At 52.5% G+C, this 17560-nt stretch overlaps 5 protein-coding genes across 5 annotated transcripts; 2 read left to right on the forward strand and 3 right to left on the reverse strand.

Moving 5' to 3' along the window:
- Window positions 1-1301: 1301 nt before the first annotated feature.
- B0T26DRAFT_701172 (uncharacterized protein) lies at window positions 1302-4497 on the forward strand. The gene is made up of 4 exons (XM_060441581.1): window positions 1302-1953; window positions 2008-2063; window positions 2144-2891; window positions 2959-4497. The coding sequence occupies exons 1-4, from the start codon at window positions 1502-1504 to the stop codon at window positions 4391-4393; spliced, it is 2691 nt and encodes an 896-aa protein (XP_060297981.1). The 5' UTR covers window positions 1302-1501; the 3' UTR covers window positions 4394-4497.
- Window positions 4498-6674: 2177 nt separating this feature from the next.
- Window positions 6675-8473, reverse strand: B0T26DRAFT_701176 (uncharacterized protein). The gene is given in 4 exon segments (XM_060441582.1): window positions 6675-7063; window positions 7228-7662; window positions 7751-8100; window positions 8113-8473. The coding sequence occupies 4 exon segments, from the start codon at window positions 8319-8321 to the stop codon at window positions 7002-7004; spliced, it is 1056 nt and encodes a 351-aa protein (XP_060297982.1). The 5' UTR covers window positions 8322-8473; the 3' UTR covers window positions 6675-7001.
- Window positions 8474-10863: 2390 nt separating this feature from the next.
- On the forward strand, window positions 10864-13006 carry B0T26DRAFT_701177 (major facilitator superfamily-domain-containing protein). The gene is made up of 4 exons (XM_060441583.1): window positions 10864-11249; window positions 11331-11594; window positions 11667-11757; window positions 11810-13006. Exons 1-4 carry the CDS (start codon window positions 11031-11033, stop codon window positions 12940-12942), a joined length of 1707 nt encoding a protein of 568 aa, XP_060297983.1. The 5' UTR covers window positions 10864-11030; the 3' UTR covers window positions 12943-13006.
- Window positions 13007-13802: 796 nt separating this feature from the next.
- B0T26DRAFT_749517 (uncharacterized protein) lies at window positions 13803-14552 on the reverse strand (the record flags this gene model as incomplete). Its single annotated transcript, XM_060445115.1, has 1 exon — window positions 13803-14552. The coding sequence occupies one exon, from the start codon at window positions 14550-14552 to the stop codon at window positions 13803-13805; it is 750 nt and encodes a 249-aa protein (XP_060297984.1).
- A 1094-nt stretch (window positions 14553-15646) lies between these two features.
- On the reverse strand, window positions 15647-16202 carry B0T26DRAFT_621979 (uncharacterized protein; the record flags this gene model as incomplete). The annotated part of the gene is made up of 3 exons (XM_060436088.1): window positions 15647-15679; window positions 15781-15975; window positions 16068-16202. Coding segments are annotated over 3 exons (363 nt in total), but the record flags the coding sequence as incomplete, so codon positions are not given.
- Window positions 16203-17560: the final 1358 nt, after the last annotated feature.

Genomic DNA, 17560 nt, shown 5'->3' on the forward strand with positions numbered 1-17560 from the left:
TCTCCCGTCATCTCCTACCTGTCGTCCAGACCCCCACAATCCTAGGCCGGGCCTAGCTCCGTGGACCTGTTGTCCAGATTGTAACAGAGCGGCTTCCATTCTCTTGCCTGCTTTGGCCTGGATGTCGGGATGTCGGGCTTTGAGGCTGGAAATCCAGTTCTTTCCTACAGGGTCTGGTTCCCCTGCAAGTTGACAGAGCTTTGTAGCTATACTAGCTACTGTTGAGTAGCTCGGTGCAAAGCCCAGTCTTTCCTGGTTGACGATCCACTCAATTAGTCGCTTTTCTTGAGGCTCTGTGAGCCTCCGTTGTTCCTGTAGAACCTCTTCTCTGGTAGGGACGCCGTTGAGCCGCCTGTTGAGCGTTGTATAGGGAACTCCATGCTTGTAAGCCGATTGACGAATAGAAAGCTTGTTGTCAGTGACGTCTAGAAACGTATTGACCATAGTATCTTCAGTATATTGAGACATCGTGGTTGTACAAGAAGTTATTCACACTCAAAGATAGGGGGGAAAAAATATAAGGAAGTGTCACAATATTGGGATTAATAGTGAGCAAGAAAGATCTAGAAGCTGCTATGTGATTCTTCGCCACCAGCTTTTGCCACTATTCATAACTATAAAAGAGAAACTTTTGGCCCTGTCAAAGGAAACAAGAGATTAGACCTTTTCAGACAATTCAAGCCTTACCTCCCTGCATCAAATGCTTCATTTCCGTTGCCCTGTGAATGCGCGTGACAGGAAGCTAATTTGGAGTCAATTTCGAGTTCATTCGCAGCGATACAGCGAAAAAAAAGTAGGGTCTTTGGGCTGAAAAATCCACATTAAAATTAAACTACATGCAATTACCTAACTGGTTCAATTCTCTACTTATGAATAGCTTCACAATTGACTACGTTGTGGTTGTTCAAATATTTGGTGTTTTGGTGTAAAAAGGTGATCCGCTGCTAGGGTGATCCGTTGGGGGGTGGGGTATGGTACTCCTATTTTATTGCGCTAGCAGACTCAGTTCGCACGTGCATCGCTAGCGTTGCGTGTGCTTGCTCTGGTGTTTTCTCCTAATCTACTTAACTCTCGACGGCAACCTGTGTCCGATCTTCGGTAGGAAGCGACCGGCCCTACATTTCTCGTAGTCGGGTAGTCGCGTTGCGGCACGCGTTAGTGGGGCTGGCGCACGGATTTTTTTTTTGGCAGGATAGTGGTCAATTAGGGGAGTTGGAGGCCTCTGTTGCCTAAGATAACGAACTCAACCTTAAGTTACAGATTATTCATATCTGCGTGTGTCTGCCTTGGCGGCACTGCCCCCGCCCCCGCCCCCGCCCCTGTCTCAATTCAAGGTCTGCGCGGGCGGCTACCTCTGATCAATAATTCGTCATTTTTTTCCTCCTCGTTAAAATGCATTTTCAGTCTCGAACCTATCGAAGCTCCTATCTCTGTTCGCCCCTACATCAGCTAATTTACTCAAGGTACCTTTCGCTTTGCTGCAGTTAGCCATTGTAACGACATGGCAGCCGAGGCTCTTGCGCTTGGTGCGAGCATCGCGGCCTTCATTCAGCTAGCTGATCGCATCACATCCCTTGCCAGGAATGTCGTCGATTCCACAGCTGATATGCCCACGACCCTGAGAATGGCACACGCTGAGACCTCCGCTCTGAAGGACGTTTTGGGTGAGCTGAAAAGAACTCATGCGACCTCTGGCGTCGAGGCCAACACTGCTCTTATGGAGGCCACCAAGAAGCCACTCGAGAACTGCCATTCATCCATGGAGAAGCTTGAGGCAGAACTGGCAAAACTATCCATATCGCCCTCTGCCGTTCGACGAGCACCCGGAAAGAGACAAAAAGTCACACAGGCTGTGAAATGGGCGGCCGGCGGCGAGGATAGGGTGAAGAAGCTTGTCTCAAACTTGGTTACCGAGAAAGCTACCCTGTCCCTCGTATTGCTATCTGATATCTCGTATGTTCATTCCGATCTTTGGTTAATAGTTTGGTGGGACTGACATACCGACAGTGAAGATGTGAAGGCTGTGAAGTCGACGACCGCCAAGGTGTATAAAAATCTTACCGGTGAGCATCCGTCCTTCGGATAATTTTCCTTGCCTTCCGTTGGTACTCCAAGCTATGTTTCAACTGACAATATGATTCAGACAAGCAGATACTCAACGTAGTAAAGTGGCTTGAGCACACTAATCCCTGCGACATCCACAACCGTTCCGGTATCCTGTACGAAGAGCGGACTGGCGAGTGGATGCTGAGGAGCAAGGAATGGAATTCCTTTGTCCGCGGCGGTAACAGATCCTTGTGGATCCACGGTATTCCCGGTGCTGGGAAAACTATCTTGATCTCGCATCTCGTCAACAAGCTACGTCTACTACACAATCGACGGACCGGGTGGGCTTACTACTACTGCTACTTCGGCCGGACCCAGGATGAAACGGAGCCATTTTTAAGGTGGATCATTTCGCAGCTCTGTCAGCAGGCTTCACACGTTCCGTCTCAGCTTCAGGGACTCTACGAAAGACGCCACCGTCCCGACATCAACACGTCTCTCGCTGTTTTAGCCCAAATTACCCAGGAATTCGATGTAGTATATGTTGTTATCGACGCAGTTGACGAAAGCAAACCGTATACTCGCCTTTTGGAAATCCTCACATCCCTCATAACCCAGCCTCGCTTTGCAAAGCTTCGACTCCTAATATCAAGTCGCCAATATCTGGACATTGAGAATGCCTTGCAACCGCACTCAGTATCGGTATCCATGTCAAACGAAGCCGTGCAGGAAGACATCCGGATCTTTGTTAGTGCAACGCTGCGATCGAACCCCAAATTTCAGTCATGGCCAGTCTCGCTTTACACGGAGACTGAGGCCGCCTTAGCCAAAGAAGCAAAGGGAATGTAGGTTCTTTCTTTTACCCCTCACGACGTATTGGAATAAAAACGTACTCACGATTGCGTATCTTAGGTTTCGTTGGGCGGTATGTCAAATCGACATTCTCGGCAGGATGAAGTCTCAGTCGGCTGTCAGAAAGGCGCTTGCAGAACTCCCCGAAACCCTGGATGCAACATATGAGAGGATCCTACATGCCATCCCAACCGAGCACCGCGAGTTTACTCGAGCAGCCCTAAGCATTCTAGCGGCTCAGAGCGATTTCGGCGACTCATGTTCGCACATGACACCACGTGTTCTCCTGAGCATGATACTCCGCACCATCCGCTTAGATATGTCGACGGATCATTTTTATGACATATCTGACATTCGGGAGATCTGCGGTTGCCTCGTCACCTTCGTGACGCAGAATAAATCTGGTTCGAACTTGAACACTATCGGCCCAGAACCACTACATAGTGGTGTGGTTTTTCTCGCGCACTACACGGTCAAGGAATTCCTGTATGCTGAACGCACAGCCCGCAGTCTCAATAGTACCGTCTCACGGTTTGCTCTCGATGAGGAGACCACAGCAATGTGTTGGGCGAAGGATATCGTGGACATTGCGAGCTCAACCAAGGCATCGGGCGACCCCATTAGTATGGATTTACTCGAGGACTACTGTCAAGGACTCGCGCCCAAACTTCTGGGAAAATGGGATAACCGTCTGGCTGCCAGCGGCTTGTCAAACCGTTGCTTTACCTTTCTCAATCCTGGCGGTGCTCATCATTTGCTTCGGATGAAGAGAATGTTGATACTGGAGTGGTCTTCTACGCCAGCGAATCATCTGATAGGAGCCCTCGCAGAATGCCTGTACCGGGGACTTTGGGCTCTCGCACGCGAAGCAACACAGATGTTGGATGCCAAGCAGATCCTCGGAGCGGCCTTATTGCTAATTGCGGATACTGGTTCCCGGCCACCAGATCGATTCCAGAGTCGGAGATCAGAAGTACTACTGGAAACGTCTCTGGTCTTATCCCTCTTCATCCGCAAACTACAACCCAAGCCCCGTCTTGAACAGCTGAAAATATTGGCTAAATCAGTTGGCTGGGACGCATTACTTTTCGCTGCCACCGCACAACACCGCTATGACAAGGAAACCGAGAAGGGCAAAACATGCGCTATAGCATTGCTGGTCGAGCTGGGGGCAAATGTAAACTCTGCATCCTGCCGGATGACCCCGTTGCAACTTGCCGCTCTCCTCTGGGACTACGATGGCGTCAAGGTCCTGCTTGAAAAGAGGGCAGACGCCAATATGACTGGATCTGCGCAAGGATATCAGCTCGCCGGATGCGATCTTGACGACGACTTGGAATACGATAGCCCGCTTAGGATTTTGAGGAATGCGGCGTTCGCTCCCCCTAGGTCGTCGATCCGTGTAAGACGGGCTGGGCAGGGCCGTGCGGCGAAGTTGAAGGTGGAGAAGTTGCTGCTGGAATCAGGAGCCAGGGATTTTACTACCAAGCTTTGATAAACTTACGCTACTGGGAGAGAAATCTATCGAGATATTAACTTGAGCTACTATAAATACTCTATTACCTAGGTGCTTAAATATGAAAGCCCACAGAAAATAGCCCTTTCCATTCCTCACCTTTTGAGAGATTTCAGGTTCAGTCTATTGTTTGTCCCGCATAGTCAGGCCGTGAGTGTTACGTAGAAAGGCGTTAATTCCTCCCCTTCCATCGCCTCCATTACGACCACCCTGACCTGCCTTACTGTTACGATCCTGGCTCAAGTCTGCAGGAGGCGCTGGAAGCCGACTGCTGATTGGGCAGCACTGGCGGGCAGGACGGGCCCCACATGAGCTCTGTGCGGCCAACCAGACGGCGCTCAGTGCGTTCGGTCACCAAGATTGGGAAGACCCACTGAGCAGGAAGAACAGCCAATTAAGGAAGTGCTCAGTTACCATTGAGAGCTCAGTCGTTCTCGAAGACTGAGCGCCCCGGAGGCACTGAGCACTGCGAGGGAGAACCTTGATTGGCTGTTCAATTAGATAAATACGATGACCGTACCCACGGTCTTAGATAGTTCTTGCTTGGTTCTTCAAGCAAGCAATACACATTCACTGCACTCATACACTTTGAGTGGCATTCCGATTTGACTGTATTACCCGTGCGATAGGAGCTTGCCCTTTGTTCTATCTTCATAATTACCAACCCCAGCATCCTGTGGAGCCCGTGCTCCCTTACCGACAGACGACCCTAACAGTCGAGTGGTTTGTAATAATTACTTACCTTATAGAAATCAGGCCCAAAGTAACAATTACTGTCTAGTCAAAGTAATAATGTTCGAATTGTCGTTGTTCCCTTAGCCTCTATCAGGGCGAAACTCTTGTACTTATCAAGGGTACATACAACTAGTTATCCTGACACATAGTGCCCTACCAGGAACACCCTATTCTACGAGACAGAGAAGGTCATAGGAGGTACATTATAAAGCTTAGCTACAGCTCCAAGGCCAAGTTTTCGGTTGTTATTTAAAGCCTCGAGGGCTAAAATAATTTTGGATTCGGCTGGGAGCGAATCTATAATATGTTAGGGGTAGGATAGGTAAAAGAGGTGGGGGAGTTGCGTTGCGTTGGAAAGTGACGACTGATTTAGTTGTACGAATTACTTGTTATGTACGTTACTAGGCATTTCAAACCTTAGGGCGTACAAATATGTAAGTGGCACGCGGCAAATAATCTAAAGCGGTAGGAGGCGCCGAGGCGGATGGATTTGAAATGGTAGCAATGAAATACTAAGGGGTGGTTGAGCGAGAGGTATGTTCAGAAACTAAGACAATGCGGCGTTCTATTTGTCATACCAGAGGAAGATAATTAATATTAGACATATAACGCTCAAAAAAAACGGAAAAGGTCTTGGGCAGAGTTTTAGGCCGTGGGATTAGAGGCACCAATTTATTGCGCTAAGGATCGCAAGATTTGGAGGCTTCTAATCAGATGGACGTGAATTAAATGGGAATCCTCTTTGTCGGTTTTGGGGAAGTATGATAGCTGTTTCACTTGCTCACACACACAAAGTACGGCCCTCCCTCTTTGTCTAGTGCTAACTATTGATCTTGCTCTAATAGAAGTAATCCTGTGATGACTAAATTTATGCGTCGATCGGAGGAGAAAGAAGTGAAGCGATCAAAAACGCTCGTTTATCAACCTAGCATGCTCTCCTGCTAAGGTAGATGACGAGTTGTCTCGTCGTGGGGAGAGTATTAGACCAGTGGTTCAGACTCAGTACCTCAGGCAGTTACGCAAGTTGTGGTTTGGTCCCACCTTGTTTGTTGTGGCTTCGTGGCTCGTTATTGAGATATTATCCGCAAAGCATCACTATTTCCTTATCGATAGCTCTATCGATGTGCATCTTAAGAAAGCCCCACACCATGCATCTTAGTACATGATCATAGCCCCAAAAAAAACACCGCCCAGCCAAATTACCGTTTTCGTACCCAAATGAGCCACACTCGCTAGGCCCCCCGTTTTCCAAACTAAAGCCACAAGTCCATGCATTTGCATCATCACTTTTTTTAAGTTGTGTTAGGTTGAAGTTGTTGATGTAGAATAGCAGTTTGCGTAGGAGTGTTTCTGGATATCAAAACTCTTCATTTATGAAATAGCAATCCATCTATTAGCCTCGGTATAGCTCTGTCGGTAGCAGCTAAGTCTCGACTTGAGACTGGCAGGATTGTACAATAATTACTTAGGTAAGGTGGGCAGGAAATCCCAACTGTATTCCCGAAACTAAGACATGATACAAAGTGACGAATCCAAAGGACATGATCAGCCAAATTCGTAAAAGAACCCACCGGCCGACCCCAAACTCTTACATCCCTGTCTCCTATATTATTGACAGAGATGATGACAGCCAGCTCCCGCCCCAGTGGAATAGAAAGACTCCAAAGTCCATCTCTGAATACTTAATCATATGTTTCCTTTGGTTTCCCCGGCAGAGAGTTGATAACTCGCGCACCTCAATTTCAAAGATTCAACTCGGCCAGGGTGACCACTAGTCTTGCCCGAGATCGAGACTCGGGACTTTCGGTCGACTGTCGAGAGATGATTGGTTAATTAAAAGACAACCTGGTTCCTAAACCCGCTCTTCGTATCCTGACCCGGGCGGTGGGTCAATGCGGTCGCACGGGTCTCGTCCTGTTGAACTCGGAAACATCTGTTGTTAGCTAGCTAATCCTTTTGTTGTTGAAAGCTTTGGCATGGCGAGGAGAGAAAAGTAACAAAAGAAGAAAAGAGAGAGATGAATGGGAATATGGGCGAAAAGTCCGACGCAACCCAAGCCAGACAAAAAAAAAACGCACCAAACTCGCAAACAACACCATACTCCTTGAACTCGCGCGAGAGCGCCATGCGCGCCGCCTCGGCTTGGCAGCGGTAGCTCCCAAAACGGAACTCGACGAGCGCGCGGTGCCCACCACTTTGGTCACCCATATCAGCGAACCCGAGATGCCGCACCTCGTCGACCTGGTACTCCATCTTCGAGCTAAAGTACGCGTGCAGCACGGGCTCGCTGACCAGCGCCGCCGGCCCGCTGATCAGCAGCACGCGCGACTTGCATCCGCCCGCGTCGGTCTCGGCCGAGCGGATGCGGTTCCACACTACGCGGCCGCTGTAGAATGGTGCGCTGGCTGTTGTTGGTAGTGTGTTAGGGTCATTGGTGGTGGGGATGGTGGTTGAGAGTGCGCCCGTGTTGCCTGGCAGGAAGCCGTCGGCGGCGAAGCGGTTGTAGAAGCGCTCTGCAAAGACCCCGGGGATGTTAGCATTTTGTTGCATCTTTAGAGGGAATGGGGAAGACAGGTAGGAAGAAAATGACGCGTAGCTCACCAGCAGCGGCGCGTTCGAAAAAGATGATCTTGGCAGCCGACGTGGCGTGGCCGCGGCTCATCTCGGGCGGGTTGATGTGGGTGGCGTAGACGCGACCCGTGTCGCGGATGGCCGCGAGAAGGTCGCGCGTGGTCAGGTCGGGCGCCAGCCCGATGACGAACAAACTACAGTTCGCGTCGGGCGGGATTGCCGCCGACCGGTTGCGCTCCAGCAGCGGGTCACCCTTGTACCGCGGCGAGAACCCCTGGATCATCATCCCCAGCGCCTCCTGACTGCTGAGCGTGTGGTGTGGCCGCAGAACCATGGGCTCGAACACGCGCGGGTTGACCGTGGTGTTGGTGGCGCTGCCAGTGGCGCTGCCAGTGGCGCTGCCAGAGGGGATGAAAGTGTTGGCAGAGGCGGTGGTAGCAGTGGTGGTCGTGGTGGCCGTGGTGGCTGTGTTGTTGTGACGAAACCGGTATTCTTCATCGCTACTGATGTCGTCTGAGCCAGCCGTTGTGTCAAAGGACGCCGTTACGCCAAAGCTTGACGAGTGGTGGTGCTGGGGGAAGACCGAGGGCTGTGAAATCATGCTATAGAGAAAGCTGGACTCCTGGCTGGATCGATTGCTGGCAGTTTCCGTGGAGGCGACATACTGCTGCGGGACGGTGGGTCTGCGGATTGGAAAGACAGGCCCTGTGCGGTTGTAGAAGGCAACCTCGGGTGTAGAAGCTTTATGGCGGCTGTTGAACAGTCGGCCCCTAGCGAAGCTGAAGCTGTTGCCCTGTTCGCTTCGGCCGGGAATGGCTGACTCGGCGCTGCTGTTGCGAGTAGCAGCCTCAGGCGCTGCGGTAGAAGTCTGATAGCGGCTGTTGAACAGTCGCTCAAGGCCAGTCAGGCTGCTGTTTTGCTCGCCTCGGCCGTTATTTCCACTTCCGAAGGATGCCGGCACCCTTGTCGCTGGCTGTGGTGTGAGCATCCAGGGTACGAGGCGGGGAGACGGGGCATTGAAGTGTTCGACGGGCGACGAGGGCGGCCCTGCTGTAGCTGTAGCCTGTCTCGCGTTGAATTGCAGGCGGCCCTCCGAGTTGAAGCTCAGCCTGCCACGCTGAAGAATCGGTGCATGAGTGCCGTGAGTCTCATGCTTCTTCTCGCTGGTCAAGCGTTCGAACAGGTTGGGCTGCTTCATTGCGGATGTGGCTGACTCTCTGTTCGGCGGAACGCGAAAAGGGTCGAATGTTGGAGGGCAGTCTCTGGCTCTCCAATCCGCCTGCTGGTTGAGAGAAGAAGGCCAGTGGTTCATGCCTCGCTTCTGCACGGCGAACATGTCTGTGCTGCTGCTGCTGCTGCCGGGCGCGTTTTGTGGGTTCGGGTGGCTGTTGTTGTTGGCGTTTCTGAGCCAAGAAGAGAATGGAACCGACAGAGGTTGAAGTGACTGCGAGCCCTCGCCGTCTTTGGCGGGCTTTGACGGCGAATGGGTGAGTCCCCGGCGCTCAGTCTCGAGCAGGCGGTGCTTTTCGCGGGTCAGGAGGTCATTTGTGTGTTGAAATTTGGCATCGTGGACATCTGAGCCGAAATTTAGCTGCGATAACTGCTTGTAATCCGAGTCGGTGAATCCCGAGAAGGCCTTTGGAGGACTGGTGGCGGGGGTGAGTTCCGTCAAGCTGCCACGCTTTCCCTCTCCGGACCCCAAGAAAGAAGGAGAAAGAGCAAAACTTGCCACGGACGAGCGAGCCGACCCCGAGTCAGATCCCGGAGACGCAAACTGCCGATTTCTCTCCATTTCAAGTTGCAAGGCGAGGCGTCAATCTGGCTCACTTCGTTTGACCTGTTGAGAATACCAAAAGCTGTTCAACGCTGGGATGGACTGGGCTGGGCTGGGCTGGGCTAAGTTAGATTTGCTGTGCGCTAGAAGCAAGTATCTTGAGAGGTGGGGTGGGGTGACGACGCTTGCACTAGTCTAGAAAAAATGTGATGTCGTCGGTGTGAGAGTACTTTATTTATGAAATTAGGCCAACAAAAGCGAAAATTTCGTGGGGTTAGAGTAATGAGGAAACAATGGGGCGCTAAGCTAGAAGAAATCAGTGTCTAAGCAGCAATGTGCACTGCCTTGGTTTCTCATGAGATGGTGAGTTGAAAGTGAAATCTACATGAGTCTAGAACGGACTCATGGACCCTTTAGTTGTCCAGACAACCGTACATCTCACTTTTGATCACTTTCTCGAAAGTCAACCATTTTGGCAAGGTTAGACAAATGACAAAACTCATTGTTAATTTTCACAGAGAGTCAGAGACAACTGTTGGGGAACGCTTTCGTTGATAGTCCTTGTTTCGGTTTCATCGTCACCCGTGGTTCACGCACGCAGGTGCGCGACAGAGGCTGCCTCAAATCGGTTGCATTGTTAATTACTGCAAGCTTTTCTTTCACTTCTGACATGTTTCTTTGAAGTGCCAGACCTTGAATCGAATCAATTTCATTCGTCCCCCATCTCACCCCATTCTAGTCTTGGGCTGGTCACTTCGGGTTGAGGCGGCGTGCTTCCCGGCGATGAATTATTATGACCCAATAATCAAGCTCAAAAGTCTGTAATGGCAACACAGGCACTGAGTATGAATTTCAAATACTGCTTTGTTTCTAATTGCTATTAAGATAGTTTAGGCTGAACTCAAAGTGAGGTGGTAATGAGCACTGCCTGATCGGGCAAGAGCTTAATCACGAGGATGCACCCGATATCTTTGACAAGGCAGCCCGGGCGGACCGTGTCTTTCCCACCCAGCAAGTTCGCCCAGAGGCACATAGTTAGTCCGGAACTCGATGAGGTACAGAGAGGAGGCGGGGAGGGGGGGGAGGGAACCTAAGCAAACAGTTTGTCAAGCAGACACTGGTCTGATACCGTCCATGTCGTAATACCGAGTCTCGTCCCGTTTCGACCACGCGGGGCTGAGCGAGTGCACCCACCTGTCGCCCGCCTCCAATCTATTTTCAGCGATTGGCGATGGACCGATGCCGTTGGGGTGGGGTCTCATCGCGTCTTTTGCCACTAGGTCGAGAGAGGACTGGACTTGACGAAAAATTACCTAGCATTGCATTCGTTCCAGGTTGGCGGGGAAATTTTTGGATGCCTTGGGTTCGAGGCAATTAATTACCAACTGGAAATTATTCAACATCTAATTTTTTTGTTCTTTTTCTTTTTCTTTTTCTTTTCTTTTTCTTTTTCTGGGATCTCTTCACGCTTTTTGGCTACGCTTGGGTGCCTAATCTTTGGTGCATCAATAGTCGATTAGATAGGCGACAGCGACCATGTCGAAACCCGCCCACGAATACGATGGGCTCGACAAGTCACGAGCTGTCGCTTCCGCGGGCGACGGCGGGGCGTTGGAGACGCCGAACTCGGACGAGTCGGATACTGTCGACTGCGTCAACGACAACACGGAGCAGCGTGGACCCCCGGGTATTGCCCTGTCAAAAGGGCGCCGCATCGCCCTTGTGGCCACAGTGACGGGAGCCAGCTTCCTCAATGTAATTGTTTACCTAGGATCCCCTCTAGCCTTTCTACTGGAGTCATACTGGAGTAATTGGCTTACCAGAGACTGAAACCAGACAATGTCGGGGCAAGCCGTCGTCATCATCCTGCCAACCATCGGGCGAGACTTGAGCATCCCGGAGGCTCGCGTGCAGTGGGTTGTGTCGGCCTACGCGCTCGCCTTTGGCTGCTTCCTGCTGCTGTGGGGGCGGATCGCCGACATCTACGGCAAGAGAAAGATCTTTATCTGGGGGTCGGCCTGGGTTGCCGCCACGTCGGTCGCCAACCCGTTCGTGCCAAACGAGATCGCCTTTTACCTGTTCCGCGGGCTTGCAGGCTTGGTGAGTATTCATCCACCTGACTCCTAAACACAGGATTTGCCTCGGTACAGAGCGGCGCTGATCATGAGACAGGGGGCGGCGGCCAACGTTCCAACCGCAATTGGCATACTCGGCGTGACATTCCCTCCCGGAAAGGCCAAGAACTACGCGTTTAGCTGCTATTGTATGTTGTTACGACGGGTCCCTGACCCACGTACGCTGACACTGAAAACCAGCGGCCGGCGCGCCCCTCGGAGCCGTCTTTGGCAACCTGATCGCCGGGTTCATCGCCCAGTACGCGTCCTGGAAATGGGTCTTTGGAGTGATAGCCCTGATGGCAGCCGTCATCACGGTCGCGGGCGTGGCCATCATCCCGCCGCCGAAACACACGCTGCACGACGACGGCGCCACAGTCAAGGCGTCGGTCGACTGGCTCGGCGCGGCTCTCGTGACGGGCGGGCTGCTGGCGCTGCTCTTCGCGCTGACCGAGGGCAACGTGGTGGGGTGGAGCACGCCGTGGGTGCCAGCGGTCATTTTCGTGGCGGTCGTGCTCGTCGTGCTCTTCGTCTTCTGGCAGCGCCACCTCGAGACGACGGGCAGGCGGCCGCCCATCATGAAGGTGTCGGCCTTCCGCAGCAAGAAGTTCAGCGCTGCCATGCTCATCATGGCCCTCTTCTTCAGCAGCTTTAACGGCTTCCTCGTGTACGCGACCTACTTCTACCAGGACTACCAGGGGCTGTCGCCGCTGCAGACGACGCTGCGCTTCATCCCGACGGGCGTGTCGGGCGTGCTCACGGCCGCCGTCGTCTCGCAGCTGCTGTCGCGCGTGCCGACGTACGTGCTGCTGGGCGTCGGAACGTCGTGCGTGAGCGTGTCGGCGCTGCTCTTCGCCGCGCCCATCCCCCCCAACACCTTGTACTGGGCCTATGGCTTCCCGGCCATGGTGCTGTCCGTCTTCGGCGCCGACACCACCTGGCCGTGCCTGATCCTGTTCACCAGCCACGCGCTGCCGCAGTCGGACCAGGCCCTGGGCGGCGCCCTCGTCAACGCCATGGGCCAGGTCGGCAGGGCCGTCGGGCTGGCCGTCGCGACCGCCGTCCAGACGGCCGTCATAGCCAGAGAAAGGGGCGTCGATGTCCAGAACGTCGGCAGGCTGCAGGCATGGGAACCGGCCACGCTGCTCGGTCTCAGGGCGGCTGAGTGGTGGAATTTCGCGTCGGGAATTGCTGCGCTGGTGGTGGTGCTCTTCGCGTTCCGAGGGTCGGGCATCGTGGGCAAGGCAGGCATCGTGGGCAAGGCGGGCGTTGCCAAGGCCGAGCGGCTGGCTGCCGTGACGGTTCAGAATGTTGAGAAAAGCTCCGAAGCGTGAGACTTTGGTAGGTAATCTAGATAATCATGTAATAGAGACGAAATAGACTAATCTTCTATTCTGTTGGTATATTGTGCCATAGCTTGTTTGTGGTTAATTTAACAAGCACGAAGCGAGCTAGATCGTGAGAGCGAACGTTTGACAAGCAGCAGTAAATGAATGTGGCGAGGTGAATAAAGCAGACCATATCAGCCTCCACCAGTCCTGGCGTGCATGTTTCCTCGGCATTTCGACTCGACCAGTAGAGAAACAAGAAACCACGCATAATATGAGGAGCATACAGGCTGCCTAGACCCAACCTCTTAATCGTAGCAATTCGAGCCCGATATCCAGTCCAGCCAGCTAAGTCATCATTGACACCAGTGTGCGACTGCAGAGAAATCATTAGCCGGCCAGTTGTCTCTCTGATTCGTTATGTAGCTAGGTAGTCAATCGGCTAACAAATTCTTGGCACTTACTTTGTTCTACTGCGGACCAGCTTCGGCTCGCTATTTTTCTCTGATTTCGACTCCTTCCGGCGCGGCGACCTCTTGGGCTCCTCCCGCGACTTTGATCCCAAGGCTCTGCTGCTCCTACTACTCGAGTGTCGTCGTTTACTAGAGGCCTCGCGCCCTGGGCTTTCCGTGGCGACAGCCCTGGGAGCGGGGGGGCTCTCTTGCTCGGAGGCATTTGGGGGAGGAGAATATTGCTGGGTATGCAGCCGTAACGGGACAATGGCCCGGCCGTCAAGACGGTTACCATTATGGAGGGGGGTGTGCGGTTCCGAGTGGTCTCGCAAGTGCTCGCTCTGTCTGCTGGCGTTTTGGGCTCGGACTTCGGCCTCGAGTGTATTTAGCTGCTCGGCTTGGTCGCGCACTTCTTTACGCAAGCTTGCTTCGCGAAACGTCGTCGACGGCCTCCTCGGACTGGCGCAGGGCTTTCCGTGCGTCTTGCAGCTCTTCTTTCAATCGCTCTTCACATTTGCGGCTCTCTTCGTAGAGCATCCGGTACTTTTTCTCGGCCTGTTTGGCGTCTTTGAGCTTGCCGCGGAGCTCGTCAACCTCTTGCTGGAGCCGTGATTTTGTCGCCTCGCAGTACTTGTTGAGTTCAACGAGATTTTTGCGTGCTGTGGCCTCGACATCTGCCAGCTTTTGGAGGAGGTCTTCGACCTGTTTCTCGCATCGGCGGTGCTCGTCCTCCCTCTCGACCGTCTGCTTTTGAGCTTCTTCGATGCGTGACTCGAGTCTCACGACCTCGCTCGAAGGCGACGGCAGGGAAGACAGCGGCGTGGAAGGCGAGAGAGACAGCAAGGAGTCGGCAGAGCTCGATGGTGGTTGGTCGTTGTCGGTGGTCCAGACTTGGCCCGGCTCGTCTTCTTCGGTGATTTCTGGCTCTTCTGGATCAGGAGTGACGCGTGGGCTTTGTCTTACGTTTCGGGATGCAGTCGGCCTGGCAGACTGGAGGCGGGCCAGTCGCTTTGCCGTGGCCAGGCTAGTGCCGAGTCCCTGATCAATGAGCTGGCGCTCTTTGGGCGCGAGCTCTGCGCTGTGCGCTTGCGTCTGGTTATGACTGGGTTCGTACAGTTGGCGCAGCTTGCTGACTTTGCTCATGCCCTCGCCCGAATCAGACATTTTTGTAGCCGCCTTTTGATCACCGGGCTGTTAATTAGAAGATGGTCCTTCTGGGTTTCGACCCGGCTGGGCTGGGGCACCCATCAGAATTATATACTGCCCCCCGACCCCCAAACTCACAATTCGGCAAGGCAGATTCAGGAAGCTGCAGGCTACCTACCGGTGTTCTAAGTTGGGATATCAGTGTGCCCTTCGAGGCGTTTCGATAATCCATGTGTCCAAGGACTATTGGACGCCTCTATCCAGTTGTGTTGCACGCGATCGAAGTTGACAGCGCATTGAATTGTCTGCTCAATAGGTCTAAAAGTACAGAAAAGAACGCTTCCTTATACTCGTGGAGAGAAGGCAAGGGAGGCGTTGTAATCAGCCCGAAAGAGGGCATTCCGAATGAAATGAAGACATTCCGAGTCAAGAATGAAGGAAATAACAAAGAATGAAGGAAGCTCAGAGGCATGTCAACCAGGGCCTGTCTAATTCCATGAAAAGTGGGCCAATTCTAGACGATAAGTTGCAGGTGCTGGAGCCAGTCGCATCATTCTGAGTAGCCCAAGAATTGACGACGTGCGTTTGAAGATTAGTCCCGACTTCTCATTGGCAAGTCCTGTGCATACTGCATACTCGGTAGCCATGCCCCGCCTTCTCACTTTCCTCGCAGTAGCCAGAGTTGGAATGGCAGCCTGCCTACAACCTACCTTAGGTGGGCAGGCGCCTGGCGGGGGAAGCGCGCCGGTCCCTGCCAGCTGCCTCAAGTGCCTGAGTCTCCAGGGCCTGAGTCTCCAGGGCCTGAGTCTCCAGGGTATAGGGCAGTTTGCGCGCTCACCTTAACGCCTACGGGCACAGAGGGCTTCGGGGAATTTAATCGAGTGGGATAATGGCTCACGTCACAGTGCGCCTTCCACGGAGGCTGCGGGTTCGAATCCCAGCAGCAGACTGATTCTCTGAGGCATTTGACAAGTACTATTCCGGAACGGGGTTCGCCACCAACTTTGAATATACACGCCAAAGAACATCGGTTGACCGTACTCGGGGGTTGTTTTTTTTTCTTCTCCTTTTTTCCCCTCTTTCTTTCTTACCGGCGGCCTACTTCCTTCCTTTCAAGCAGATGGGTACCCTTCTCCTTGATCCCACTATTATCAAATCGAGCCAGTCAGTCAGGACGCCACCATATAACCTATAACCCATTTGACATGAAGGAACAGTAGCGAGGGCATACAGGTCGGAAACTCACATGCTCAATAATGCAACCGTCTTGCAGCCTGAACCGGTCTACAACCTCCCCAAAAAGATCGGTCTGGTAATTTAGCCAGCCCGTGTCCCCTTTGAAGGTCCGACGCAGAGGCGTGATGGTGACAGTATCCCAGAGAGGCCCTAAAACGTCGAGTGCCGCGTCGGGACCATCCTTGGCAGCGTAAGGATTGTGATTCTTGAAATGTTTATTTTTTGTCAATTACCCAGCAAAACATGACGTAGAACTCATAGAAATGAGAAAGGGGTAGAAACATGAATGAACCCCACCCTGTAGACAGACGATATGTACGTGAACGCCTCTGTAAGGTTTTTGACGTCTATGAATGCGTGCGCAAACTTCTCAAAGCGTGCCGCCGTCTCCTGTTCGGTAGGCGGCGGCGAAAGGGGCTGACAAGGAGCTGGCGTCGCAATGGCACCTCCTTCTGCAACCCTGCTCGGCGGGAAAGCATTGGTGAATGTCGGCAAAGCGACCGCTGTGAAAGGGGCCTGGGCCAAGGCCAGGCCAATGACCCATAATGAAGGTACACGCATTTCGGTTTTTTTGTCTAATCATGTGTCTTAGAGACAAGGGGAGTTGACCTCAGACAATGTCTAGAACCTCAGACAATGTCTAGAACTATGGAGGTGAGAAGAATAGGATAGAAAAACGAGCAGAAGATTTTTTTCTACCCCTCGTTCATATTTGAGTAGTAATAATTTCCACTCGGCAAATTGCCGTCAACTAGACAAGTACCCTTTGCTCCGCTGCCTACTTTCGGGCACATTAGGCTGTATTAGTTGATCTCGCGGCATATCCATTCGCTAGTGATCTAAAATTAAGCCCATTAATGACACTCCATGGCCTATAAGAACCATTAAATCACCTCGCTGGCCCGATCAAGCATCACCAAGAGCTGTTTTGAAACTGGCTGGGAGGAGAAAACGGTAGTGGTTGAATGGAAAGGGTTGAAAGAACCACTTTGTCATTCTATATCTACCTGGTTCAATCTCCCAAGCAAGAAGCGACTGCAGAGTTTAGGTCACGGGAGGAGGAAAGTTTCTTCATTAGAAAGTGACAACAAAGGACTATACGGAGAGGCGACAGTCGAGACACCACCTTGATTTACTAATTAGGTGGGATGATTGTTTTGTTGTTTGTTGTGCTTCGTATGCAAGCAAGATATAAACAGGTATGTGATGCTGCAACTTCTAACCAACTGGAAGAACGTTCGGACTGTCGAGTCTGCTTCGGCATTTAGGGCCATGTTTGAAAGAGAGATGAAAGCCCATAGCCAAATTCCCCCTGTTAACCTCGACCGTCACTCGGAGAACCGACTATGAAGTCCGGTCGATCAGCGTGTTTATCCCGATGATTGCTACCTAAAGCTCGGGTGCAACCAAGACAGCGAACTTGTGAGTTGAAACACAGGGTGATCAGGTGGTCTGGTCGTTGCTCATGCCAGCTCCAGCAAATCAGACGCCTCAGCGCCCGCTACGGGTGTCGCCTCAGCCCGCCACAGGCCAAATTTGCCAATCAAATCTTTATGCGAGAATAGGGGAGGGTGGTGAGGAGGTTTCCGAATTCTGCTCTAGCGGGTCTCTGATAGTGGCACGACGAGCAGGAATTTTCGCCCCTTTTCGTCGCGGGAAAGCGAATCTGGGCTGGCCACGCTCAGCTTTCAGCCAATCAGTTACGCCACACGCTAACCCGATGCGGACGACGAGAACGAGCATCTTCGCAGTGCCAATACAGGAGAATGGCGCGATTGTTCGAGTCGCTC

This window comes from Lasiosphaeria miniovina (genome assembly GCF_030549165.1).
Source record: "Lasiosphaeria miniovina strain SMH2392-1A chromosome Unknown B0T26scaffold_3, whole genome shotgun sequence".
In the NCBI taxonomy this organism is placed as follows: domain Eukaryota; kingdom Fungi; phylum Ascomycota; class Sordariomycetes; order Sordariales; family Lasiosphaeriaceae; genus Lasiosphaeria; species Lasiosphaeria miniovina.